At 43.2% G+C, this 26,930-nt stretch overlaps 2 protein-coding genes across 24 annotated transcripts in view; one reads left to right on the top strand and one right to left on the bottom strand.

Moving 5' to 3' along the window:
• The window catches only part of LOC103345609 (centromere protein U), a 35,102-nt gene extending 24,741 nt beyond the window's left edge, over positions 1-10,361 (top strand). For 2 of the 5 annotated variants that reach the window (XM_070068364.1, XM_070068363.1), the window contains exons 9-13: positions 4,544-4,622; positions 4,836-4,883; positions 6,078-6,139; positions 7,591-7,747; positions 9,083-10,361. In XM_070068364.1, coding sequence (XP_069924465.1) covers positions 4,544-4,622; positions 4,836-4,883; positions 6,078-6,139; positions 7,591-7,747; positions 9,083-9,196 — 460 coding nt within the window. In that variant the 3' untranslated portion in view covers positions 9,197-10,361. Of the gene's footprint in view, positions 1-4,543; positions 4,623-4,835; positions 4,884-6,077; positions 6,245-7,590; positions 7,748-9,082 lie in introns of all 5 variants that reach the window. The other 3 variants (XR_011386306.1, XR_011386307.1, XM_070068365.1) reach the window with 3 other exon arrangements.
• The window catches only part of LOC103347617 (DNA-directed primase/polymerase protein), a 42,600-nt gene continuing 25,095 nt past the window's right edge, over positions 9,426-26,930 (bottom strand). For 16 of the 19 annotated variants that reach the window (XM_070068344.1, XM_070068345.1, XM_070068346.1 and 13 more), the window contains 7 exons: positions 21,288-21,450; positions 18,206-18,294; positions 13,661-13,750; positions 13,475-13,583; positions 11,574-11,656; positions 11,446-11,492; positions 9,426-9,780 (listed from right to left, as the gene is read on the bottom strand). In XM_070068344.1, coding sequence (XP_069924445.1) covers positions 9,547-9,780; positions 11,446-11,492; positions 11,574-11,656; positions 13,475-13,583; positions 13,661-13,750; positions 18,206-18,294; positions 21,288-21,450 — 815 coding nt within the window. In that variant the 3' untranslated portion in view covers positions 9,426-9,546. The remainder of the gene's footprint in view (positions 9,781-11,445; positions 11,493-11,573; positions 11,657-13,474; positions 13,584-13,660; positions 13,751-18,205; positions 18,295-21,287; positions 21,451-26,930) is intronic. The other 3 variants (XM_070068347.1, XM_051841285.2, XM_070068348.1) reach the window with 1 other exon arrangement.

Raw genomic sequence — 26,930 nt, 5'->3', positions numbered from 1 at the left:
GGGCCGGCGCCATGGCACAGTAGGTTAATTTTCCGCCTGCGGCACCGGCATCCCATTTGGGCACTGGTTCGAGTCCTGGTTGCCCCTCTTCCAGTCCAGCTCTCTGCTATGGCCTGGGAAAGCAGTGGAGGATAGCCCAAGTCCTTGGGTCCCTGCACCCACATGGGAGACCCAGAAGAAGCTCCTGGTTCCTGGCTTCAGATCAGTGCAGTTCCAGCCATTGTGGCCATTGGGGAGTGAACCAACGGGAAGGAAGACCTGTTTCTTTCTCCTTCTCACTGCCTGTAACTCTACCTCTCAAATAAATAAAAACAGTCTTGAAAATAATAAATGCCTACCCTTAGCACATTAAGTTCTTGGGAAGTGACTTAGGAAAGGGACAGATTGGAAAATCCAGGACCTAAAATGCTTGAAAATCTGAAACTGAGCACCAACAGGAAGCCACAGTGGAACATTCCACACCTGACCTCATGTGACAGACTGCAGTCAGAACACATACTTAAAATGTCGCATAAAATTATCTTTAAGCCATGTGTTTCAGGTGTATATGAAATATAAATGAATTTTCATGTTTAGACTTGAGTCCCAGCCCCAAGAAGTGTCATTATGTATATGCACATACTCCAAAATCCAAAACAATTGGAATACAAAATGCTTCTGGTCCCCGGCAGTTTGGATAAAGAATACTTCACTTGCATTTTTCACAGACTTTTAAAATTACAAAACAACGTTGTTTTTTGTTGCATCAAACAATTCCTGTGAAATCACTGATCCATTGTGTTTTTGCAACCTCTAGGTTCTCAGCCACGTGGAACACTTCCCACTTTCCAAATAAACACCTGTTTGGGGGTCTGCTATTTGTAATACACGTGACAAGCCTGAACAATTTTTTTTTTGCTTGTCAACAGACTCGCTCGTTGTAAGCAGTATGTCAGTGTGTATAAGCAAGGAAGTATGTCATGAAATGCAAACGTCACACATTCTTAGGATACTCCATAACTAGGTCTGGATGAAGTGGCCAGGTTTCTTAAGCACTAAAACTTGAAAGAGCTGTGTCTGAGCATCCTGTGTAGACTGTCACCTTGTGGCTGATAGAATCCATCAGTTTATCATCATTAGAATGAGCCGCAGCAGAGAGGCCTGGCCCGTTTTTCTTATTAAAAAAAAAAATTTTTTTTTTTTTTTTGACAGGCAGAGTGGACAGAGATAGAGAGAGAAAGGTCTTCCTTTTCTGTTGGTTCATCCCCCAATGGCCGCTGCGGCCGGCGCACCACGCTGATCCGATGGCAGGAGCCAGGTGCTTCTCCTGGTCTCCCATGGGGTGCAGGGCCCAAGCACTTGGGCCATCCTCCACTGCACTCCCTGGCCACAGCAGAGAGCTGGCCTGGAAGAGGGGCAACCAGGACAGAATCCGGCACCCTGACCGGGACTAGAACCCGGTGTGCCAGCGCCACAGGTGGAGGATTAGCCTATTGAGTCATAGTGCTGGCCAAAAAATTTTTTTTCACATCTGAAAATTTGGTATCTATATTAAATTAGAAATTCTTCTTCACAAGATAGGACGTATAATTTGTACCTGTGATAACAGGACGTCATAAAACTTGCCATCTTAAGCATTTGTAAGTACACAGGTCGGCAGTGTGAAGTAGATTCTCACTGTTGTGGACCCCGCTTTAGACACTGTTCATCTGGTCAAGCCCAAACCTGTGTCCATTAAACTATCCCCTTCTCACCAGCCCCTAGCAAGCACTCTTCTACTTTGTTCTGCAGACTTGACTACTCTGTGTAACTCATAAGTGGGATCATACATTTGAGGGTACTTAAAAACAAAATGGAATTAAAAGATAGTTATTTGGTGCACAAAATTTTGAAACCCATGCATAGTTTTGCCCTAAAATCCATTTTCCACAAACCTTCTGAAGACCCCTCATATGCGTCCCTTTGTAATTAGCTTATTTCACGCATCTGTCCTCAGGGTAATCCACGTGGTGGCCAAGTTGTCAGAATTTCCTTTTTAAGGCAAATAGAAGCTTTAAACGGATGCAGCTCCATTTGTCTGTTCTTGCTTTTGTTATCTGTGTGTTGATGTGACATGCAATCCCTATTTTTTCCACTTGGGACGTTACTGTTTTAGTCTTTAATGCATTCTGAGTGCATTTTGAAGTATGTGTGGTGTAAGGTAAGGGCCAGCTTCACTTATTTTACAGGTGGACCTGCAGATTTTCTAACACCCCTTGCTGAAGAGCCTGCCTTCCCCATTATGTAGTGCTGGCACCACACTGACGATCAGAAGCCCCCAGTGTATGTGAAAGTTTGTTTCTGGATTTGCTATGCAGTCTTATTGGTCTGTGTTTCTGTCTGTATTCCAGTGCCGTCCTGTTTTGACTACTGTAGCTTTGTAATATGTTTCTAAATCAGAAAGTATGAGGCCTGCAGCTTTCTTAAGATTGTTTTGGCTTTCTGGAGTCTTTTGATAGTCACATGAATTTTAGGATTTTTTCTAGTGCTGCAAAAAATGTCACTGGACTTTTGATAGGAGGTGCAGCGAATCTGTGTATTAAGTTTTCTAGTCAATAAGCATGGAATGTCCTTCCAGTTATTTGTGTCTCTTTCTCCGCATTCCTGCCAACACCCGTGTTCTGGTGGTGTTTACAGTAGTCATCCCAGTGAGTAGAGTGCCATGTAGACCTGTCTGCATTCCCCTCGTGTTAGTGTTGCGTGTCTTTTCAGGTGCTTCATGACCATTTGTATCTTCTTTGGAGAAAATGAGTGATACAGCAGAGAGATACAAATTATTGTTTAATTTTTTTTTCATTTTATTTGAAAGGGAGAGGGAAGGGGTGGAAGAGAGATACTGATTTCTTCCATCTACTGTGGTTCACTCCCCAAATGCCTACAATAGCCGAGGCTGGGCCAGGCCAAATCCAGGAGCCAGGAAGTCAGTCCGGGTCCCCCACATGGCTGGCAGGGACCCAACACTGAGCCACCACCTGCCGCCTCCAGGGGTGCACGTCAGCAGGGAGCTAGAATCGAAGCAGAGCTGGAACTCAAACCAGGCACGCTGATGTGGGCTATGGGCCGCCCAAGCAATAGCTTCACCACTGCATCAAACCCCTGCTCCCAAGAGTTCTAAATTCAAACAGTAAAACAAATGCCAGAGATAAGAAACACTGTACAAGCTGAGTGTCCTTTATCTGAAGTGTTTGGGACTGAAAATGTTTGATTTCTGAGCTTTTCAGATTTTGGAATACCTGCACACTTAATTGGTTGAGTGTCTTTAATCCAAGAATCCAAAACTGAGTGTAATGTTGGCACTCAGCATTTTGGATTTCAGAGCGTTTTGGATGCTGGGTTTTTAGATGAGGGGTGTTCAACCTATTATGGATAGCTATAGACTGCAGGCTACTTCAGCAACACAGAATACACATTCTTCTCAAGATCACAAGGAATATTTGTCAAGACAGATCACAATCTAGGCCATAAAAAACACAACCCTAAGAAATGTAAAATAATAGAAATCTTACAGTGTCTGGTTGCAGACAGATAGCTGGAAAAAAATTTTTAAATACTTGGCAATTAAACAACATACCTTTTTTTTTTTTTTTGACAGAGTAGACAGAAAGGTCTTCCTTTGCCGTTGGTTCACCCTCCAATGGCCACTGCGGCCGGCGCAGCGTGCTGATCCGATGGCAGGAGCCAGGTGCTTCTCCTGGTCTCCCATGGGGTGCAGGGCCCAAGCACTTGGGCCATCCTCCACTGCACTCCCGGGCCACAGCAGAGAGCTGGCCTGGAAGAGGGGCAACCGGGACAGAATCCGCCGCCCTGACCGGGACTAGAACCCGGTGTGCCGGCACCGCAGGCTGAGGATTAGCCTAGTGAGCCACGGCGCCGGCCACAACATACTTATAAAGAACATGTATGTCAAAGAAGAAATCTTAACAGAAAACTAAATGTGTTTGAACTAAAGTGAAAAATATGGGATGCCAGGAAAGCAGTGCATCAGTCATCTAACTCATCTTAGCAATCCAGGTACAGAAGCAAAGGAAACCCAAAGTAAGCAGGAGACTAATAGTAAAAATTGGAGAAGAAATTAAATAAATTGAATATAGGAGCTCACGTGTTCTGGTTTGAGTATGATTTGCCTCTAAACTCATGCAGCATGTTAAACCCCAAAGTCGTTAAGTTAATGGTTCTAAGAGGAAGGAGGTAGTTCAGCTAAGGTGATTTGAAGAGGGTCCCTGGGTCACTGGGGTGAGCCATCAGATGTGGTTCTAACCGCAGGGTTGCTTAACAGTGTGAGCGTGGGCACAACCACTCTCTGGCTTGCCCATCGTTGGTGAAGGGCACTTCTGGTCATTTTCTTTGCTGAGACATGTTTCCTAGATTGTCTGAGAAAGTACCACAGGCTGAATATTACATCTTAAATTTTTTTAAATGGTACATGCCAAGTTGTGCATGTATATTACATATGCTAAGCCGGAGAAACACATTTCAAAATCCTTCATGATACCTACTTTGATCCCTTTTTTTAACTCCTCTACAGAGAAAGAATAGAATCTAAAATTTGTAAAGAAGCCATCAATAAATTTCATTGTAATATTAAAGAAGAACTCATCAAAATGGTAAGCTCACTGACAAATTTCTTGGCCTAAGGTTTTTCAGCTTATCCTGAGGCAGTATGCTGCTAGCATAGAAAAGCTTGCATTTTCTGGCAATATGGTAATAAAGTCATTAGCACTACTCATATTTTACATGCTATTTTTAAATTAAATGTAACCTATGTCAAAATGATTAATCTTGGGAAATGCACAGGAATTATCTTTCGTTTCATACAGCTTAAAGAAGCCCAGATGTTGAAAAACCTGAAAAGGAAGAACGCTAAGGTAAGTGACGTCAGCAATTAGGGTGATGTGACTACACGATACTAACACAGGTGGTTAGGACCTGACTTTGGGGTTTGCTGCCTTTAGAATTTTGTGTAAGAATTTTTATCTTTTTAGACTCTTATTTGGTTGATGTTCAAGGAAGTGCTATTAAATCTTTTTGGAAGATGTCTCAGTTGGTCTAAAAATGGCTATCAACGTCCAAAATGGTCCCTTATATGGGTACATGTTGAGTAATGTACATTTATTGCTTTTGTGAGTGTCAAAAAGCAAAACCTTTTAGAGCACTGTCTAAGGCAAAAGGGCAGCCGGGAAGAACACCAGGTTAGGAGTCCTGAGAGCTCACCTGTAGTCCTGGCTCTGCCCCCTCAGTAGGCAGCAGTGGGAAACAAGCCAGTGAACACGGGATTCCCCTTTGCTTGTTTGTGAATGAATGGACCGAATGACCTCAGAGGTTGCACCACCAAACTTCCACGAATCCAGGAGTGCAAAGTCACTGTTCCTCTGCATTGGTAACAGAAATGACCTTGAGAAATATACATTTGTCTTCTGGCAATTACACATCTTTTTTTCTTTCAACTGTAATCTCATTTTGGTCATTTCTACATTGTTTATGGATGTCCAACAGCAGAGTATTAGGTAGTGACTAATGAGACCTCTGAGATAAGAAAACTTATTGAAATAGTTTTAAAAATACAAAACAGAGGCCAGCACCGCGGCTCACTAGGCTAGTCCTCCGCCTTGCGGCGCCGACATGCTGGATTCTGTCCTGGTTGCCCCTCTTCCAGGCCAGCTCTCTGCTGTGGCCCGGGAGTGCAGTGGAGGATGGCCCAAGCCCTTGGGCCCTGCACCCCATGGGAGACCAGGATAAGTACCTGGCTCCTGCCATCGGATCAGCGTGGTACGCCAGCCGCAGCAGCCATTGGAGGGTGAACCAACGGCAAAGGAAGACCTTTCTCTCTGTCTCTCTCTCTCACTGTCCACTCTGCCTGTCAAAAAAAAAAAAATACAAAACAGATCACGACACTGTCCTGCAAGATCACATCTGTCTAGCTCATGGGATCTACTGAGGATCTAGCCCCTCACCTTCTCCAGATCATCCTGAAGTAGATCCCCCACCCACACTATTCCAAGGTTCCCTCTTTTCCTGGCGGTACACATCACAAAATTAACAAAGAAATTACTCTTACTTAGGTGATTGCAGATATCAAGAAGAAAAGGCAGCGTTTGGTTGAAGTCCAGGATGAACTGCTTCGGTAAGATAGCAACAGTCCTGTGACAGAACATACCTCAAGGAACCCAAGTGTGCTACGTCATCGGGAGGCGTTAATACTTGCTGCTGTGCCATACGAAAACTCCAGGTTATCTTTGAATTTGTATGCTCAGTGAGGGCAGGTTATGCTACGTCGCTGTAGCCCCCATTAGCAAGGGAGGATTTGCCACTGATGTCCCGACTTCTCTCAGCTGTGGCCTGAGAGGCACCCCAATTAAATTCATGCATAAATTAATGCAGTTAGACTGCCTGGCTTTGAATCCAGGCTCGGCCCCTCACTGCCCGTGCAACTTTAACCAAGTCACTTAACCTGTTAATAACTCCGTTCCCTCTTTAGTATAAAGGCGTAATGCTATCTAACAGACCGTCGGGTGTTGTGAGAAGTGCTTCATGGGGATGGCACATGGTTAAGTGCTGTGTAAATGTTGGCAGTTTGTGTTGGTGAAACACAAACACCGTGGGTGGCACTCATGTGAATCCACATTCCCAGAGGCTGGACCAGACGGTCCCAGAACTGGCCAGCCGGGGTCTGGTTGCAAAGACTGGAGCCCACAGCAGCCTGCAAGTGTTTCTTCCTGCTCTTCTGTACGTGTTGCGTGAGCTGGGAGTGTGATAGTAAAGCAGTACCAGGGAGGCTGTCTGCTCTGAAGGTGTACGACAGCTGAGAAAGGCCGGTAGAAAAGACAGTGAAGCACAAAGTACTGTCGCAGGAGTTGAAGAGGGAGAATTGGTTGTCTAGTCCTTTGGTTTCCAAATTTAGACTACAGACAGGTGCTGGCCCAGGCTACAGCTAAGAACAGCCAAGGTAATACGACAGCCTACATCTAGCAGTCCCCTGGGTGCGGGGTGCTTTCCTGATTTCACCCATTGATCGTCCCTGTCATCACTGAGGGAGGTTATTATCTCTGGTGATAAGGCTTCATTACATATTTTAAAAACACACTTCTTTAGTTCCTTTTCTACTGGAGAGGTAGATTATTGTTTTAACTTTACGTTGGGAAAACTAGGCACGGAGAGGTAACATACCAACAGTCAAACCCCACAGAAGTGGGGCAGCTAGGATTCGCTGTCAGACCCCAATTCTGCCAGCTCAGTAGTGAGTCTAACAAAACGCTGCACTTGTCCACTGTAAAGGACAGCTTACAGGACTTATGTTATGACATCATAGTAGACAAGAGTTTAGTTAGCATTTTTTTCTTTAACAAAATAAAACTCCTTTTCTATTCCCTTTGTCTATAAGATCCAAGTTCTCTCTGAGAGCTGACGCAGCTGGCCCCAGCGGCTCATCTGCGAGGCTGAAAGCTGCCTTTCTCCTACATTTCAAATTGAAACCCGGAGCCTTTCATGCATTCCTGCTGTCAGAGCTGAAGGTAGACGGAGCAGCCACCACCCTGGTGTTCCATCCTTCACCCGGTGTACTTCTTTTCGCTCTAGGTTAGAGCCCCAGCTGATACAGCTACAAACAAAATACGACGAACTTAAGGAGAGAAAGTCATCCCTGAGGACGGCAGCAGATTTCCTATCTAATTTAAAACAGCTCTATCACGAGTACTCAGATCTTCAAGAGAAAGAACCAGACACAAAGGAAACGGTAACTTGGAGTTTTTTTTACTTTCGACTCTGCCTCAGGAGGGGAGCTGCAGCAGTACAGGAAAACCCGGGCTCACTGAGTTCAATAAGGGAAGAGTAGGCTTTGCACAACCACATTTTTTATGTCTAGCTCATGTTCTTGGTACATGTATCTAAAAAGCCATTATCTATAAATGGCAAGAAAAAGCAATATTATTGGATTAATAAAAAAAGTAACTACAAAATTTTTTATTTGAAAGTCACAGGTAGAGGAGAGACAGATCTTCCCTCTAGTGGTTCACGCCCCCAGACGGCTGCAACAGCCAGTGCTGGGCCAGGACCTTCACGTGGGTCTCCCACTGCTTTTCCCAGGCCGTCAGCAGGGAGCAGCCGGGACATGAACTGGTGCTCATATGGGATGCTGTTAGGCCACAGCAGTGGCCCCCATTTCTGGACTTTTTAATATACACTTTAAGTTGTCCACCTAGTATAATTTTACATAAAATGTTACCAGATTTGTTTTCTAAATTCAGCTTTAAATTTTGACACTGATGCAGTTTTCCTGAGCCCAAAGTACCTAACTAGTCTAAAGCTTAAGTGGACTTGGTTATTAAATTTAGAAAAATAGCAACCACTTTCATTAAAACAAATTCAGCGACTGTACCTTTAGACCATACCACTCCCAGCTGTGTTCTCGGCCTCACCTCTTTTCCTAAACTAAACCTGTAGCACCAAGCAAGTTCTCCTCCCTCCACTCCCTGAGAGCAGGTGCTTAGTGTCTTAATTAGGCTCTTGAATTCTCTCAACATATGGTAAATTGTATGCCAGGAAAAAAATCCACTGTTTTCTAGGTAGTAGTCAGAAAACTAAAGAGGAATTTAATCAATTTTGGGTTGGCTTACTAGTTTAAACTCATGAGTTGATTTTGTTCGACTTGCATAGTAATTTTGTCTTATTGGAAGGATCAGTTCCATGATTAAAGTTTTCTTAGAGTGGATTTAGAGTTTTTTTTCCCCTTATGAGCTATTATAAGCTGGGTGTTCTCATCCTTTGGTTCTTCCAGTAAAAGTAAACCTGCCTAATGTTTTTTGTTGTGTGTTTTAAAATAGACATGAGATCAGACAGACTTGCTCAAACCAAGTCTTGACCTGCCCCAGGCACTCAGATGTACAGAGCCACTCCTTTGCAATGTTCTACGAATTCTATCCTAAGGAAATGAATTAAAACCAATTGTAAAAGTGAAAGGAAGAGGAGTTGACAAGTTAGATCTTTTCCATTGGTTTCAGATTGAACTATGTAAAGACAGGATTGTAAGAGTTTTTGATATTAGCTAATCTGAATTATTTTCTTTCAACAGTATGATTCATCCAGCCTTCCAGCTCTGTTATTTAAAGCAAGAACCTTTTTGGGAGCTGAAAATCATTTGCAAAATATCAACCACCAATTAGAGAATCTCCTTGACCAGGACTGAGGAGACAGCCGTACTAAAATGTGCCAACTTAGTCCCCTGCGGCCTCTGAAAACAAGTAGGGTCCAGTCCCCAGGATTTAGTACTGATTAATAGTTTTAGAGGCCATGATCCTTTTAGGATAATGTCTTGAGTAATTTAAAAATGCTGAAACCCTATCTGAATCAGTCCCAAACATGTATGTTTTAACCTGTAAAATTAAGACAATGTGAACATAGACTAAATACTACAGTTAATTTGCAATAAAATTGATTTACTTACATTATTTTCCAAGTAACATTTGACAGACTGAATATAATTTTTTGTTACAAATCTCGCAGATTACAGGCTGCTTATGTGATGTCCACAGTTGGCTACTCTTGTAGTACTTCCATAATGAGGTCATCAGGAATCTCATCCACTCCACTACTGTGACGCAGAAGACTGCTCTCTGCAGCCTCTGCTAATTCAGCATCTTCAGTGGCTTCTAAAAAGCAAGCATCATCCATGCCATTGTCCCAGCCAGGGTCAGAGGATGCACCAGGGGACGGTTTATGAGGGCTCGTGGTTTCATTGTTCCTAGTTTCCTCTGTTGTAAATTCTTCTTCCTTTAAAAAAAAAATCTAGTTGTAATTCTACATAGACTGAATATATAATGAAATCACCACATATTAAGATCTTAAGAACAGTTCGATAGGAATGAGAATATTAACTGTTTCTGGAGTTGGCTCAGATACTCCTTAGACTCCCCATTTGAAACTGCCTGCAGTTCTGTGGCACAGATGTTTCAGCATCCCCAGCAGGTGCTACAGCAAGGACAGACTTACCTGTTCAAGTGGCCTGTGTACCTGTTAAAGACAAACTGCCAAGGACTAATCACTAAGGCTTACATGAGATAATAGTGATGTTAAATTTCCTTAAATTAGGTGTGGAGCCTCCGCCTGGGGCACCAGCATCCTGTAGGGGCACCGGTTCAAGTCCCAGCTGGGCCCTGCACCACGTGGGAGACCCAGAAGCAGCTGTTGCAGCCATTTGGGGAGTGGATGGAAGAATAAACCTTAAAAAGGAAAGGCCCCACAGAGTATTATGTATACTTACTGGTTTTAAAAATATGAGCCCAGATAAAAATGTTGTAATATTATGAGGAAGATTTTAAATTATTTGGGCAAATAAAGATCTTTGAAAGAAATGTTGGTGGTATTATTGGATTGTCAAACCACGATTAAAACTGCTGGCATAGTGGGTGAAGCTGCTACCTGCAGTGCCAGTATCCCCTGTGGACACCAGTTTGAGATCCAGCTCTCTGCTGTGGCCTGGGAAAGCAGTGGAAGATGGCCCAAGTACTTGGGCCCCTGCACCCTCATGGGAGACCCAGAAGAAGCTCCTGGCTTCGTATTGGCGCAGTTCTGGCTGTTGTAGCCAGTTGGGGAGTGAACCAGCAGATGGAAGACCTCTCTCTGTGTAACTCTGACTTTCAAATAAATCTTTGGGGGAAAAAATGGCAGCAAAGGGTATATGCAATTTTTTTATTTGAAAGGCAGAGTCACAAAGATCCCACATCCACTAGTTCACTCCCCCCAAATAACCGTAACAGCCAGGGCTAGGCCAAGAACCTGGAATGCAATCCAGATCTCCCATGTGGGCTGCAGGAAGCAGAGGAGGCAGACAAGAACTGGGCACTCTGATATGTCTGCTGCAAGCACTGTGCCAGAAAGAAAGAAGGGTATTTTGGTTTATACAACCAGAAACCTCTTTAATGTCTAGGACTGGTTAAAGTGTACTAAGTCTTATGCAGTAAAGAGTGAGGTATGTGTCATTAAATATATACTGAGGTAGGAAAATCACCAAGATGGATCTTCAAGTGAAAACAATGTGTTACAAACATTGTGCTTAAAAAGCTTAGTGGAGGCGGGTGCCACGGCTCACTAGGCTAATCCTCCGCCTGTGGTGCTGGCACCCTGGGTTCTAGTCCTGGCTGCTCCTCTTCCAGCTCTCTGCTGTGGCCTGGGAAGGCAGTGGAGGATGGCCCAGGTGCTTGAGCCCCTGCACCCGCATGGGAGACTGGGAGGAAGCACCTGGCTTTGGCACGGCGCAGCGTGCTGGCCATGGCAGCCATTTGGGGGGTGAACCAACAGAAGAAAGACCTTTCTCTCTCTCTCCCTAACTCTGCCTGTCAAAAAAAAAAAAAAAAAAGCTTAGTGGACAGTGCTCCTGGTTCATTTATACTATAATACCAAGACTTAGTAATGACAATGATACAAAACTGCACTTACCTCTTTGAGAAGAAACAAAAGACATACTTCAGCAGGTAATGGCAAACCTGAATCAGAAAGATAGTAAAACTGTTTTTATGTAAACATTAACTTTTACTTTATGGTAAATGTAAAAATTAATAACTCACAGTCAGTTTTGAAGTTTTCTGCTTTACATATAGGATCATGACATTTTTGATACCAAACTTCATTTTTCAGATCAACCAGAATCCTTTGTTTAAAAAAAGAAAAGTATTAAGACCTAAGCTGTATAGAAAAATAAATCCAACTCAATGCTGTCTAGAAGAAACATGACTAAATCTTCAACTAAAAAGTAAAAACAAGATACACAACAAACAAAACCAGTTGCCTAAAATATCACACAAAATGGACTTCAGGAGGAAAACGCACACACTGACAGAAGATCTCCCCGAAAGATAGAACAGCTCTCTCCCTGTGTCCATCAAATTGCACAAAATGGAATTTGAGCATTGGTCTTTAAGAGGCGCATATTACTTATACATATATATACTATTACATGTAATATTTCACCGCTAAAAAATAATTGGATATAATCTTATTTTTTTTGTAAATGTCCACGCACAGAAGACTAGAAAGATGCATCAGTGCTAACTGTAGTTTTCACTGGGTTATAGGACTGTGGGGATCTTTTTTGGTGACAGCTTGGTGTATTGAGCATATAATTCTCTTTTAAGATTTATTTTTAAAGGGAGGGAGGGAGGGAGGGAAACACACATGGAAGCAACTGAGATTTCTCTCCACACTGGCTCTTTCCCAGTGTGGCTACAAACTGCCAAAGCCAGGAGCCTGGAACTCCACCCAGATCTCCCTCACGGGTGACAGACCCAAGCTCTTGGGCCATCTGCTGCTTTCCCAGGCGCTTTAGACGGACAGGAGAGCAGCCAGGACTTGAACTGGTGCTCTGGCATGGAACAGCAGCACTGCAAGCTGCAGCTTACTGTGCGAGGCCACAACAGTGGCCCAAGAATAGAGCTTTTCAAGATTGTTTTTCATTTAAGAATATCAACCATAGCACTGAATCATGCCACACATTTTCCAACACACACTTGGATCATCTCCCCCTTCTAGCACATGTGCTATGTAAGAGTATCAGCTTTGACATTAAATATGAAATAACATTTCCCATGTTGTAACTAGATTTCTGTTTTATCCCCCTTCTGACTATATCCCTTTATTATTTTAAATTATATTTCTAGTTTTACTTCATCTTTTTACTTCCTCTTGTTTTGCCAGGAGCATTTTAAAAAATTACCTAAAACAGGGCCTGGCATTTCTAACAAGCATCCAATAGCTCAGTAATGTGTGATTTATCTATATGCAGTTAACACAGCCTTAACCTCCAGCTCTGTAGCACAGAGGAGTTGTCGTCTTGCCGCAATCGGCCCAGTTTCAATCACTTCCACAGGTATCTAGAACACCCTTTTCATCACATCCACTCCCTGCCTGCTGCTTGCTTTTTAGTCCTTAATCTACTTCAGTCTTCAAGATTATAGACTATGTCATTTTATCAAAGGACAAATAAAGCTGCCGTATGTTAGAAGCAATGTAATAAGATCTCTGAATATTATAAACCCCAACAAATGTAATAATCTAATTAGTTTAACTTGTTACATTTTTATATTGTCAGCTTTATTTCAAAGTTGTAAACATGGGGCCAGTGCTGTGGCTTAGTAGGCTAAGCTTCCACCTGCAGCATCAGCATCCCAAATGGGCACCAGTTGTGTCCTGGCTACTTCTCTTCCGATCCAGCTCCCTGCTTATGGCCTGGGAAAGCAGTGGACCCCTGCTTCTATGTACGAGACTCAGAAGAAGCTTCTGGCTCCAGGCTCCTCATCACCTCTGTTCCTGCCATTGCAGCCTTTTGGGGAGTGAACCAGTGGATGGAAGACCTCTGTCTCTCCATCTCTCTAACTCTGCCTCTCAAATAAATTTAAAAACAATCTTTAAAAAAAAAAAAAGTTATAAACATTCAGAATACATCTCAGCATTAATAAACAAGATTACTTACATGATGTTATTACTCTTGTGGGCTCTTCCAATGTTCTCACACCAGCGATATTTGAAAATATCATAAACCAACAACTGTTCTGGGAAAAAGTAGCTCCAACGCCTAATTCCTAAAATATAAAGAATGTTTCTAAAGATATCATGACTCGATCCTATAACAGTTAATAAAAAATAAGATGAGTTGTACCTCCTTTAATGTCATTTTTAGTCACCAAGGAAAGAACAAACTGATCGACTTCAGGGTAGGGTGAACACTGAAAACCTTCGATGGTTCCTACTGCAACAGAGAAGAATTATTTAAAAATTGTAACATCTGAAAGTTGAGAACTTAAATTTTAAGTTGCTGTTTAGAACAGTTACGGGTTTTGCAACCCTTCCAGTTTGGGTGGGTGTTTTTTTGGGCGGGGGGGGTGGTTTGGCAATTCGCAGTTAGCTCATAGGTTCTTTTATCCTACAGGGAAGTAGATAACATTGATAAGGCCACTCTGTGGTCATGAGGACTCACGACTAAAACGAGAGCACTCTGTAATCATGTCTGAACAGTCAGAACATGAGCATTTTGCAAACCACAAAAATCACCAACTGCTCCCCTACTCTGGCCAACTGCTGTGGCCGTACCACCATAGCTTCAGTTTCCCTCTAGCCCGCCTGCATTCTAGATAAGGGCTACAGAGCTACCCAGAACTGTCCCTGACAACACCCAATTCGGAACAAGCCCAACCTTCCTACAAAGCAGCCTCCCACTGTTTCCAGGACTAACTGACTCAACTTGCTTGCTATGGGTGTGTTCCCTGTGGTCTTTAGGGGGCACTAACAGTTCAATTATATTTGTACCTAAAACTCTATTGTAATGTAGAATGATGCATTTAAAACTTCATGGAGGGGTTAATGTTGTAGTGCAGTGGGCTAAGCTGCTACTGTCAACACTGGAATCCTGTATCAGAGTGCTGATGTGAGTCCGGGCTGCTTTGCCTCCAATCCAGCTTCCTGCTAACGTGCCTATGCAGAATATGGCCTAAGCACCTATTTGGGACACCAGGATGTCCTAGCCCCTGGCTTTAGCCTGCCCCAGACTTGACTGTTGTAGCCATTTGTGCGGGTGAACCAATGAAAACAAGATCATTTTGTCTCTCCCTTATCCCACCCACCACCCACCTCTCTGTTGCTCTGCCTTTTAAATAAACAAAATTAAATAAAATTCTATTTAAGTTTTTTTATTTTTTTTTAAGATGTATTTTACTTGAAAGGCAGAGTTACAGAGAGGCAGAGACACAGAGGGGTCTTCCGTCCACTTGTTCACTCCCCAAGTGGCCACAATGACGAGCTGGGCCGATCTAAAGCCAGGAGCCAGGAGCTTCTTGATCTCCCACGTGGGTTCAGAGGCCCAAGGACTGGAGCCATCTTCCACTGCTTTCCTAGGCCATAGCAGAGAGCTGGATCGGAAGTGGAGCAGCCAAGACTCGAGCCGGCACCCATAAGGGATGCCAGCTCTATAGGTGGCAGCTATACCCACTATGCCACAGCACTGGCCCCCCTATTTAAGTTTTGAAGACAAATAGTTTTCTTAAAATGAAGTCTATATTTCCCTTATGAAATAAGTGGAGAGATTTTAGAAAATATATTAATGTGGGGGCTGGCACTGTGGCATAGTGGTAAAGCCGCAGCCTGCAGTGCCAGCTTCCTATATGGGCACTGGTTCAAGTCCTGGCTGCTCCACTTCTGATCCAGCTCTCTGCTATGGCTTAGAAAAGCAGTAGAAGGATGGTCCAAATCATTGGGCCCCTATACCCTTGTGAGAGACTGGAAGAAGTTCCTGGCTTCGATCGGCACAGCTCCAGCCATTGCGACATCTGGGCAATGAACCAGCAGATTAAAGACTCATTCTCTCTCATTCTCTCTCTCTCTCTCTAATTGAAGGCCCTCTCCCTGTTTTTGCCTCTCTAACTCTGCCTTTCAAATAAATCTTTAAAAAAATAAAGAAAATATATTAATGTAAAAATGAGAGAAGTGAGTTCCAGATCAATGTCAAGAAATACATGTTAAACAACCAGGGGAAACAAATGTGTAAGAAAATGTCACCCAGGCAGTTCCCACGTGTAGGGATGTGAGGAGCAGGCTGCAGCTCTTCACTGGCCACCTTCGGCCTGGCAGGTCAACTTGTCCACACTGAATGTGCTCTGGCTGCAGTAGGTGCAGGAGCTCCTTCAGTGCGAACTAGAGGTGCAAACCATATGGGCATTTGGTGCACCAGTTAAGTGCTGCCTGGGATGCTCACCTCCCATACAGTCCTCGCCACACTCCTGATTCCAGCGTCCTGCTAATGCTCAGACCAGAGAGCAGCAGATGATGGTCAAGGAATCAGAGTCCCTACCAACCATGTGGGAGACCCGGATGGAGTTCCAGGCTTCTCACTTCAGCCTGCCCACCCCAAACTGCCGCAAGCATTTGGGGAGTGAACCAATGGATGGAAAATCTTTCAAATAAATAACTGATAAAATTCTAAAAAGCTGCGAATGCTTCCAAGAAACCACTCCCACAGCTCAAATGGTACAGGAGCTCTGGGATGCAAGACTTAGTCACAGTCGGGTACTGTCTATCTGGAGTTTCTTAATTTTGGTTGGGATGAAAGGCAGCCGTATTTATTTTAGTCAGAACCATCTGGAGCTTACTTTGCCTGGAAAGCCACAACAATGGGAAAGAACCAAGCGCATGGGAAAACTTTCAGATTTCCATTATATCTTTTTTTTTTGAGACAGGCAGAGTTAGTGAGAGACAGAGAAACAGAGAGAAAGGTCTTTCTTCCGTTGGTTCACCCCCTAATGGCTGCTACGGCCAGCGTGCTGCGCTGATCTGAAGCCGGAGCGGGGTGCTTCCTCCTGGTCTCCCTTGCGGGTGCAGGGCCCAAGCACCTGGGCCATCCTCCACTGTACTCCCGGGCCACAGCAGAGAGCTGGATTGGAAGAGGAGCAACCGGGACAGAACCTGGTACCACAACCGGGACTAGAACCTGGGGTACTGGCGCCGCAGGCGGAGGATTAGCTTAGTGAGTCATGGCACCGGCCTTTTTTTTTTTTTTTTAAAAGATTTGTTTGTTTATTTGAAAGTCAGAATTACACAGAGAGGAGAGGCAGAGAGAGAGAGAGGTCTTCCATCCACTGGTTCACTCCCCCAGTTGGCCACAACGGCTGGAGCTGGGCGGATCCGAAGCCAGGAGCCAGGAGCCAGGAGCTTCCTTCGAGTCTCCCACAAGGGTGCAGGGACCCAAGGACCTGGGCCATCTTCTACTGCTTTCCCAGGCCATAGCAGAGAGCTGGATCAGAAAAGGAGCAGCCGGGACTCGAACCGGCACCCATATAGGATGCCTGTGTTCCTGGCCAGGGCATTAACCAGACGAGCCACAGTGCCGGCTCTGCCATTATATCTTTTCAAGAAAACTTGAAGATGCCCTTCACACAGCCATTTTAACCCTAAAGAAAAGTTTTCTAGGGCAAATGACATAAGTTACAGGGAAGCTGGAATCTGCAATGAAGCTGGATTTAGGAGGCATATTCCAACTGAAGCAAACGATCATTGGCTGCTGTGACGTAATAACAAAGCTACTGAACAAGCCAGAATTTCAGATAACCATTTAAACATGTTTAAAGTACAGATTATTTTGCAGACTTTTTGCATACCACTCTTAAGGATTTTTATTTATTTCCACTTTATTTGAAAGGAACTGAGACAGACAGAGAGATCCTCTATTCCCTGGTTCACTCCCCAGATGCCTCAGGTCTGAGCCCGGCTGAAGGCAGGAGCCCAGAACTCACCTGGGTTTCCCACCTGGGACTCAAGTACTGGAGCCATTACTGGCTGCCTCTGAGGACACTTACTGGCAGGAAGCAGGATCGGGAGTGGAGTAGCAGGAACCCAAACAAGGCATTCCAACGTGGGCTATCAGAGTTTCAAGCAACAATCTGACTCCTACTGCACCAAGCAGGTGGCACATGGTTGAATGGGTTGTTTTCAATGACCAAAACCAAAATAAACTGTTAAATCTACCAAAAAAGTTACACTAACTTGTGGTCATATCATATGAAATTTTAGTGCCTTTTGTATCTTATCATAAATGGGTATTTTACATATTATATAAGCTTTATAAATTTAAATTTAATGGCTACAGAATATTGGTATGTCACCAATCCAATTTTGTTGTACCTTTAATTATTTTTGTTTTTCCCTACTTATAATAAAGCAATATACTGAAACATATTAATAAAAATATTTACTGGAGGGTTTATGTAAGGAATCTTAAGAGAAAAATCCGCACTTCTTCAGGACGAGCATGGGTGAATCCTGATAGGGCCGCTCTACAAAAACTGTGCAGTCACTACAAGCATGAGGAAGCTCTCCCTGTACTGAAAATACAGGGGGAGCTCTGCAGGACCAAGTAGCAAACTACTGCAGGGTCCCCCTCTTGGACTGCGGACAAAAGCGTAAAGAGAATTTTTACTTTATTTTCATATGTGTTTATCAAAAAATCTAATCACCTTATACTGTTTTGAAAAATTCCATACAATGAAAACTAGTAAATACTTTAATAATAATCTTTAAAACCATTTTTCACTTTGAATAGCAACCTCAAAGTAATCTCCAGTAATCAGCAGAGATGAATACTTAAGTTGTATGACCTTTTAAGGCAAAGTGAGTTTTTAATCATTAAATTCTGATAGAAAATTACTTTTAAAATTACCTGAAGGGCTGGTACTATTAAAGTGCTTCATTCGCTTTCTTTTATTCTGAGGTGTGTCACATGTTAGAATTCGTAAAGTATCTGAGAATCTGAAGAAAATAATTAAAAATTATATTAGAATTAAACAAGCAGGGATATATAGAAAGAAAACTAAATTCCAAATAGATCTGTAACTAAGCCACATTTCTCCACAAAAACACCAATTCCATTCATCTAAAAAAAAGTATGATTTAGCCGGCGCCGTGGCTCAATAGGCTAATCCTCCACCTTGCGGCGCCGGCACACCGGGTTCTAGTCCCGGTTGGGGCGCCGGATTCTGTCCCGGTTGCCCCTCTTCCAGGCCAGCTCTCTGCTATGGCCAGGGAGTGCAGTGGAGGATGGCCCAGGTGCTTGGGCCCTGCACCCCATGGGAGACCAGGAAAAGCACCTGGCTCCTGGCTCCTGCCAGGATCAGCGCGGTGCGCCGGCTGCAGCGGCGGCCATTGGAGGGTGAACCAACGGCAAAAGGAAGACCTTTCTCTCTCTCTCTCTCTCTCACTGTCCACTCTGCCTGTCAAAAAAAAAAAAAAAAAAAAAGTATGATTTGTCAGTTAAAAAATAAAAAATTTGTCAGTTTCAACAGAATAGGATGATCACTGTTCAGCAGTTTTCTCAGGGGGAAGTCTGGCCTGAGAGTTAAGATGCCACTTACGACATTTGCATCACAAATCCAGGAGCCTGGGTTGAATCTCAGCCCTGCTTCTGATTCCAGCTTCCTGCTAACCTGCACCTGGGAGGCAACAGTGATGGTTCAACTATTTAGGTCCCTGCCACCCACATGAGAAACCCAGACTGAGTTCCTGGCTCCCAACTTCAGCCTGGCCCAACCCTGCATGTTGTGGGCATTTGGGGAATGAACTACCGTACTATTCCCCAAACACATGGAGCCTTTGAAATTTGTTATAAACCCGTGAATAAAAAAGAAAAAACCGTGAATAAGCAAAATATGAACAAAAAAAGATTAAAGGGAAAAACGGATTAAAATTTACTCAAAGAAAAGGCACATTTGTAATCAAAAAATTTAGCCTTGGCTCCTTGAAATAAAAATATCTGGTATATACTTAGACACACAAAAGAAAAGTAAGATAATTTTTATTTTTTTTAAAGATTTATTTATTTATTTGAAAGTCAATTACACAGGGAGAGGAGGAGAGGCAGAGAGAGAGAGAAAGAGGTCTTCCATCTGCTGGTTCACTTCCCAATTGGCTGCAACAGCTGGAGCTGAGCCGATCTGAAGCCAGGAGCCAGAAGTTTCTTCCAGGTCTACCAACGGGTTCAGGGGCCCAAACACTTGGGCCATCTTCTGCTGCTTTCCCAGGCCATGGCAGACAGCTGGATTGGAAGTGGAGCAGCCGAGATTTGAACCGGTGCCCATATGGGATGCCAGCACTGCAGGTGGCAGCTTTACCCGCTATGCCACAGCTCCGGCTCCTGTAATCCTACATTTTTTTAAAGATTTATTTTTATTTATTTGAAAGACAGAGAGGTAGAGACACAGAGAGAGAGGTCTTCCATCTACTGGTTCACTCCTCAGGTGGCCGCAATGGCTGGAGCTGTGCTGATCCAAAGCCAGGAGCCAGGAGCTTCTTCTGGGTCTCCCACGTGGGTGCAGGGGCCCAAGGACTTGGGCCATCTTCACGGCTATCGTGGGCCACAGCAGAGAGCTGGATCAGAAGAGGAGCAGCAGGGACTAGAACCGGCGTCCATATGGGATGCCGGCGCTTCAGGCCAGGGCTTTAACCCGCTGTACCACAGCACCAGAAAAAAAATCTATTTCTTTGAAAGTGAGAATTATAGAGAAAGGGAGAGATACAGAGAGTGGTCTTCCATCTGTTGGTATATTCCCCAAGGAGCCACAACAGCCAGGGGTGGACCCGGCTGAAGCCAGGAGACAGGAGCTTCATCCAGGTCTTCCATGTGGGTGCAGGGCCCAAGGACTTGGGCCATCATTCCCTGCTTTCCCAGGCACATGAACAGGGAGCTGGATCTTTAGTGGAGCAGCTGGGACTTGAACTGGCACCCATATGGGATGCCAGCACTGTAGTCAGCAACTTTACCAGCTGTACCACAGCGTGGGCCCTGAGGTAATCCTATTCGACGGAAGAGCCCTCCATTGTCTGTAGGATCGATATTGGAACACAGCAGGAGATACACAATTTTGATACAACTCCTAGACTCTCAGATCCACCACTAGTGCCAACTGACATCTCCCGAGATGCTAACATGTGCTGGGCACTGTTTTAAGTATTTTATGTGAACGGTTTTAACATATTTAATTCTACTAAAAATTCTGAAAATAGGTGGTATTATGTCCACTTTAAAAAATAAAGGAAGTGGGGCCAGCACTGTGGCGTAGCAGGCTAAGCCTCCACCTGCAGCACCAGCATCCCACATGGGCCAGGTTCATGTCTCAGCTGATTCTCTTCCGGTCCAGCTCAGGTAGTTGTTTTCATTCTTTATAAAAGTGATATTCATTTTAGAAAAACTGAAAAATACGTGATATAATCATTTAAAAGATGCAAAGAGGAGCCGGCGCCGCGGCTCACTAGGCTAATCCTCTGCCTTGCGGCGCCGGCACACTGGGTGCTAGTCCCGGTCAGGGTGCCGGATTCTGTCCCGGTTGCCTCTCTTCCAGGCCAGCTCTCTGTGGTGGCCAGGGAGTGCAGTGGAGGATGGCCCAAGTGCTTGGGCCCTGCACCCCATAGGAGACCAGGAGAAGCACCTGGCTCCTGCCATCGATCAGCGCGGTGTGCCGGTCATAATGCCTCGGCCACGGCGGCCATTGGAGGGTGAGCCAACGGCAAAGGAAGACCTTTCTCTCTGTCTCTCTCTCTCACTGTCCACTCTGCCTGTCAAAAAAAAAAAAAAAATGATACAGAGAGGAAACTAAGTGGCTAAAAATCTCAGAAAAGAGTATTTTAAGAATGGAGAGTCATTTTCTTGAGATAGGATGAATTTACACAATTCACTTTTTAGCAATATGCAATAGCATTCATGACTGAATAATCAGGAGTATACAACAGTTTAATTTTTGCCTACATACCTGACATTGCATACCAAAGAAGAGAGGAAATACTGGTTTTCTTCAGGAATCGTTTTTGATTGTTTAGGAAAGAATTTGTTATCTTCAGCAATCTCCAAAGCCACATGCTTTCCTAGTTTTGATGACTTATACAGCCGGAAGTTTCTATTTCTTGTATAAACTCCTACATCAAAAATTAGTAAAGTAGTATGTATGAAATCTGTGCAATTTCCATGAAGATTCTGAAGAACCCTTGCAAGCACAGATTTCAAGAATTGTTTGCACCAAAATAAATTTATCTTTTAGTTTGATTTTCCATGAGCCTTTTGAGGTATGAAGATAATTTAGAATTGACATGGAAGAATGCTATTTCCAGAAAGTACAAGCTAGACAGTTTTCTATCAACTTTTCAATTGAAAATAAATGGGGGTCTGTGCTGTGGCACAGTAAGTTAGTTCTCTGCTTGCGGCGTCTGCATCCCATATTGTGAGAGGCCAGAGCCACGCCATGACAGGCTTCTCACAAGACAAAGGAACTGGCTAGGCCCAGGATGCTTCTCTGTGCTGAAACCTGACACCGGGCAGTCCTTGGTCTGCCAGGACCAGGTGGGGGCAATCAATAAGGTGGGCCATCCTTGGTCCAGTAGGGCCAGGGGAAAGAAGGAATGCAGACGACCTAATACTTGTTTGCCTGGGGACTATAAAAACCCTGGGGGCAGGGGGCAGCACCGTGGCTCACTTGGTTAATCTTCCGCCTGCAGTGCCACCATCCATATGGGCGCCAGGTTCTAGTCCCAGTTACTCCTCTTCCAGTCCAGCTCTCTGCTGTGGCCCAGTAGGCAGCGGAGGATGGCCCAAGTGCTTGGGCCCCTGCACCCGCATGGGAGACCAGGAGGAAGCACCTGGCTCCTGGCTTTGGATTTTTTTTCTGCATCCTATTTGAACTCTTTATTTAACATAGAGTTAATCTTACGTATATAAAGTCAATTGAAAATAGATATCAGTAAAACATAAGAGTGGGAATGAGGGAGGGAGGAGGATGTTTTTAACTATTAATATATATAGTTCTGCATACATTCCTACAGACTTACTTCTAAGGATACAGTGAAAAATTTGTCAAGGGACTCCAAATCCCATTAAACTTGGTGGTAAAAATGCCATCTTAATTGTTGAAGTGATCATATTAACTGTTAAAGTGAACATATAGGCAGGATCAAGTGCCTGGTAATAGAATTAAAAAGGAGAGGATGTCCAACATGGGAAGCAGTCCACACAACAGACTCATAGAATGACAATCGCTTTAAATAACACTCTGACCTCAGAATCAGCCCTTAAGGCTTCCTGGTCTGGCTGAAAAGCCCATGAGAGCATTTCAAGCATGGAAAGCCAAGACACTGTGGCAAAAAATGTTCTACATGAAGGATCTCTGTGAGAGCGATCCAAGTGAAAATAAGTCGCCATCAAAGAAGGATGGACTTTTATCTAAAGGAAGGACAGAACTTCCACTTTGCTTATGGCCTTGTCCAAATACTGACGGAGTTTGTGGACTCAAAAGGCTTCCATAGCCCAGACAGCTCATTTCAATAGCCTCGGGTGGTCACTAACGTCATACATAAGAGTGTTAATTGTTAAATTAACAACAGGAGTCACTGTGCACTAACTCCCCATGCAGGACCTTTGTCCTCAATGAGTTGTATTGAGAATTAATTGTAAAACCAGTTTCCCAGGTTTGTGTGTGTGTGTGTGTGCACGCACAAGTGCACACACAAATTGTTGAAATCTACTTAACATAGAGTTGGTCTTCTGTGTACAAAGTTAATTGAAAATCAATCTTAATGGAGAATGGTACTGGCAAGGAGAGAAGAAGGAAGAGAAGGGTTGGGAGTGTGGGTGGGAGGGCTGATATGGTGAGAAGAGTAACAATATTCCTAAAGTTGTACCTATGAAATTTATATTCCTTAAAAAATAAATTTCAAAAATATTAATTTTTAAAAAAAGTTAATACAGATAAGCAGAATATCTTCAAGACCCTGGGATAAGCAAAGATATTTTACAGAATTCCAATAAATAACCACAGAGGAAAACACTAATAAATCAGACTATTACTATTATTTAAAGGTAGTAACTTTGATTCATCAAAGACACCACGGCTCAATAGGCTAATCCTCCACCTAGCGGCGCCGGCACACCGGGTTCTAGTCCTGGTCGGGGCGCCGGATTCTGTCCCAGTTGCCCCTCTTCCAGACCAGCTCTCTGCTGTGGCCCGGGAAGGCAGTGAGGGATGGCCCAAGTGCTTGGGCCCTGCACCCCATGGGAGACCAGGATAAGTACCTGGCTCCTGCCATCGGATCAGCACGGTGCGCCGGCCACGGTGGCCATTGGAGGGTGAACCAACGGCAAAGGAAGACCTTTCTCTCTGTCTCTCTGTCTACTCTGCCTGTCAAAAAAAAAAAAGAAAAAAGAAAATAAAAAATATATATACCATGGAGAGAGAATTCTACAATCTGCAAGAGAACAGCTTCAAGTCACACTTAAGGGAGTTCCCACGAGACCAACAGCGGATTCCTCAAAAGAAACCTTACAAGCCAAGAGGGAAAGTGATATATTACAAGTTCTGAAGAAAAAAAAAAACTGTCAATTAAGAACACTATACTTGGAAAAGCTCTTTCACAAATGAACAAGAAATATTTACTAAGAGGAGAAAAACAGACTTCATCACCACCAGATTGCCTTACAAAAAATGCTTAAGGAAGTGCTACAGAGAAAAGCAAAAGAAAGATAATTATCACCATAAAAACTGTATAAAAGTTTAAAAATACTAGAAAAAAAAAAACCAAAGAATATTCAAAATAAAAAGAAATTTTTAAAAAAGGACTAATTCATAACTTACCAAAAAATAACTTTAAATTTAAATGAACTAACTTCTCTAAATAAAAGATACACATGGCTGAATGGGTTAAAAAAAAAAAAGTCCAAGGGCCAGTACTGTGGCACAGTAGGCTATGCCTCTGCCTTCAGCACCAGCATCCCACATGGGCACTAGTTTGTGTCCCAGCTGCTTCTCTTCCGATCCAGCTCTCTGGTAGGGCCTGGAAAATTAGAAGATGGCCCAAGCACTTGGACCCGAAAGAAGCTCCAGGCATCTGGCTTCCTATCGGCCGAGCTCTGGTCATTGCAGCCATTTGGAGAGTGAACCAACAGATGGAAGATCTTTCTCTTTGTCTCTCTCTCTGACTGTAACTGTCTCTCAAATAAATAGATAAAATCTTAAAAAAAAAATACAAAAAAAGTTCAGTGATATACTGCCTACAAGAAACTTAAATCCCCAATAAAGAAAGACACCGGCTGAAAGTGTAAGGATGGAAAAAGATATCCCCTGCAAATGGAACCAGAAATGAGCAGGAATAACTGTACTCAGACAATATGACTTTAAGACAAAAACTGTAAAGAGACAAAGTCATTATATAATGATCAAAGGATCAATTCATCAAAAAGATGACTTTAGTGTTTTTGCAAGGCTACAGTGCCAAATTTCATAAAGCGAACATCAGATATAAAGGGAGAGATAAGCCTCAACACAACAATAGTGGGGGACATAAACACCATTTCCATCAGTAGAAAGATCATCCAGACCAAAAGAAAAATCAGCAAAGAAATATCATAGTTAAACTATATCACAGGGGCAAGCATTTGGTGCAATAGTTAAGACATTCTTGGGACACCAGCATCCTATAGCAGAGTGCCTGGGGCTGAGTACTACATACACCCCTGACTTCAGCTTCCTGATATTGTGTACCTTGGGAGGCAACAGGTGATGGCTCAAGTAGTTGGATCCCTATACCCAAATAAGAGACCAGATTAGCTTCCTGGATCCCAGCTTGGACCTGGCCCAGCTCAGCTACTGTGGGCACTTAGGAAATGAATTAGAAGAAAGGAGAGCACTCTCTTTGTCTCTTCCTGCCTTTCAGAATAATTAAACTGTACAATAAACTAAGTGAACCTAATGACATTTATAAAACATTTCATCCAACAGCTGTAGAGTACACATTCCTTTCATCAACATATTAAGATCTCAAGAATAAACCATACACTATGCCACAAAACAAGTCTCAAGAAAAAAAATAATCAAAATCATAACATTTGTCTTTTCTGACCACAATGGAATAAAAACTAGAAATGAACAGCAAAATTAACTTTAGGAATTATAAAAATATATGGGGCAGGCCAGTGCTGTGGTGCAATGAGTTAAAGCCCTGTCCTGCAGCATTGGCATCCCATATGGACGCCAGTTCGAGTCCCAGCTGCTCCACTTCCTATCTAGCTCCCTGCTAATGCACCTGGGAAAGCAGCAGAGGATGGATCAAGTCCTTGGGCCCCTGCATCCACGTGTGAGACCCAGAGGAAGCTCCTGGCTCCTGACTTCAGATAGGCTCAGCTCTGCCCATTGCAGTCATTTGGGGAGTGAATCAAAGAAATCAAAAGGGAAATATTAAAATTCCATGAAACAAAAATAGAAACACAACAAATCTATAGGATACAACAAAATGTATGGCATGAAGCAAAAGCAGTACTAAGAAGTGTACAGCAATAAGCAGTTACATAAAAAAAAAAATCAAAACACCCCTAATGATGTATCATAGGTAACTGAAAAAAAAAGCAATTCCAAAGTTAATAGGACAAAATTACAAAAGTCAAAGAAGTAAATCCGAGAAAATAAAAATACAAAAGATCAATGATAATTTGGATTTTTGAAGAGATGAACAAAAATCCAAAAACATTTAACAAGAGTAACCAGAAAATGAGAGAAGACTAAAATAAATCCAGAGGTAAAAAACACATTATAACTCATACCAGAGTAGGAACTATTTTAAACTATACAATAAAAAAAATTAGAAAATCTAGAATAAATGAATAAATTTCTGGACAACACAACTACTCAAATTGCGCCATGCAGACATAGAAAACCTGAACAGACCAACAGCAGCAATGAAATTCAATTAGTAATAGGAAGTCTTAAAGAACAAGACCCAGAGGAAGCTCCTGGCTCCTGGCTTCAGATTGGCTCACCTCTGACCGTTGCAACCATCTGAGGAGTGAATTAGTGGATGGAAGACCTCTCTGTCTATAACTCTGCCTCTCAAATAAATAAATCTTTTTTAAAAAGAACAAAGCTGGAGGTATCACAATACCTGATTTCAAGACATACTATAGAACTACAATAAGATAAAATTTAAACAACAAAAATCTGCATGTACTATTAAATCTCTGAAACTTTCAAAGGATAGTTCAAGTAAAATACTTCCTCATCCTCTTTTAATATGTAAATATATATTGTTAAAATCTGTCATTCAAGAATACCAGAGAAATTTCCTGACTGTTTTCCTGTTATTTCTTCCTAATTCCTATTATTTCCCAGTAATGTGACTTCAAGGATAGAACGGTCATGAACGGGGGTATTCTGTTTAGGGACTTCAACACTGGGTTAGAGGCACAGCATATTTATTGGATAATGTTGCTCTTACTGTTATGCATTATCTTTGCTTGATCCTAGGCCTACCAAAACTGACACACTGCACTTACCCGACTTAGATTTCCAAATTCTGGCACTTGATTCAGGGGCACTGGAAAGATAATCAGGAACAATTCTCTAACCTTGGTACCACTG

Source organism: Oryctolagus cuniculus, chromosome 2 (genome assembly GCF_964237555.1).
Source record: "Oryctolagus cuniculus chromosome 2, mOryCun1.1, whole genome shotgun sequence".
Classification (NCBI taxonomy): Eukaryota; Metazoa; Chordata; class Mammalia; order Lagomorpha; family Leporidae; genus Oryctolagus; species Oryctolagus cuniculus.
Note: the sequence above shows the minus strand (reverse complement) of the source record. Positions and strands in the feature narration are given on the sequence as shown.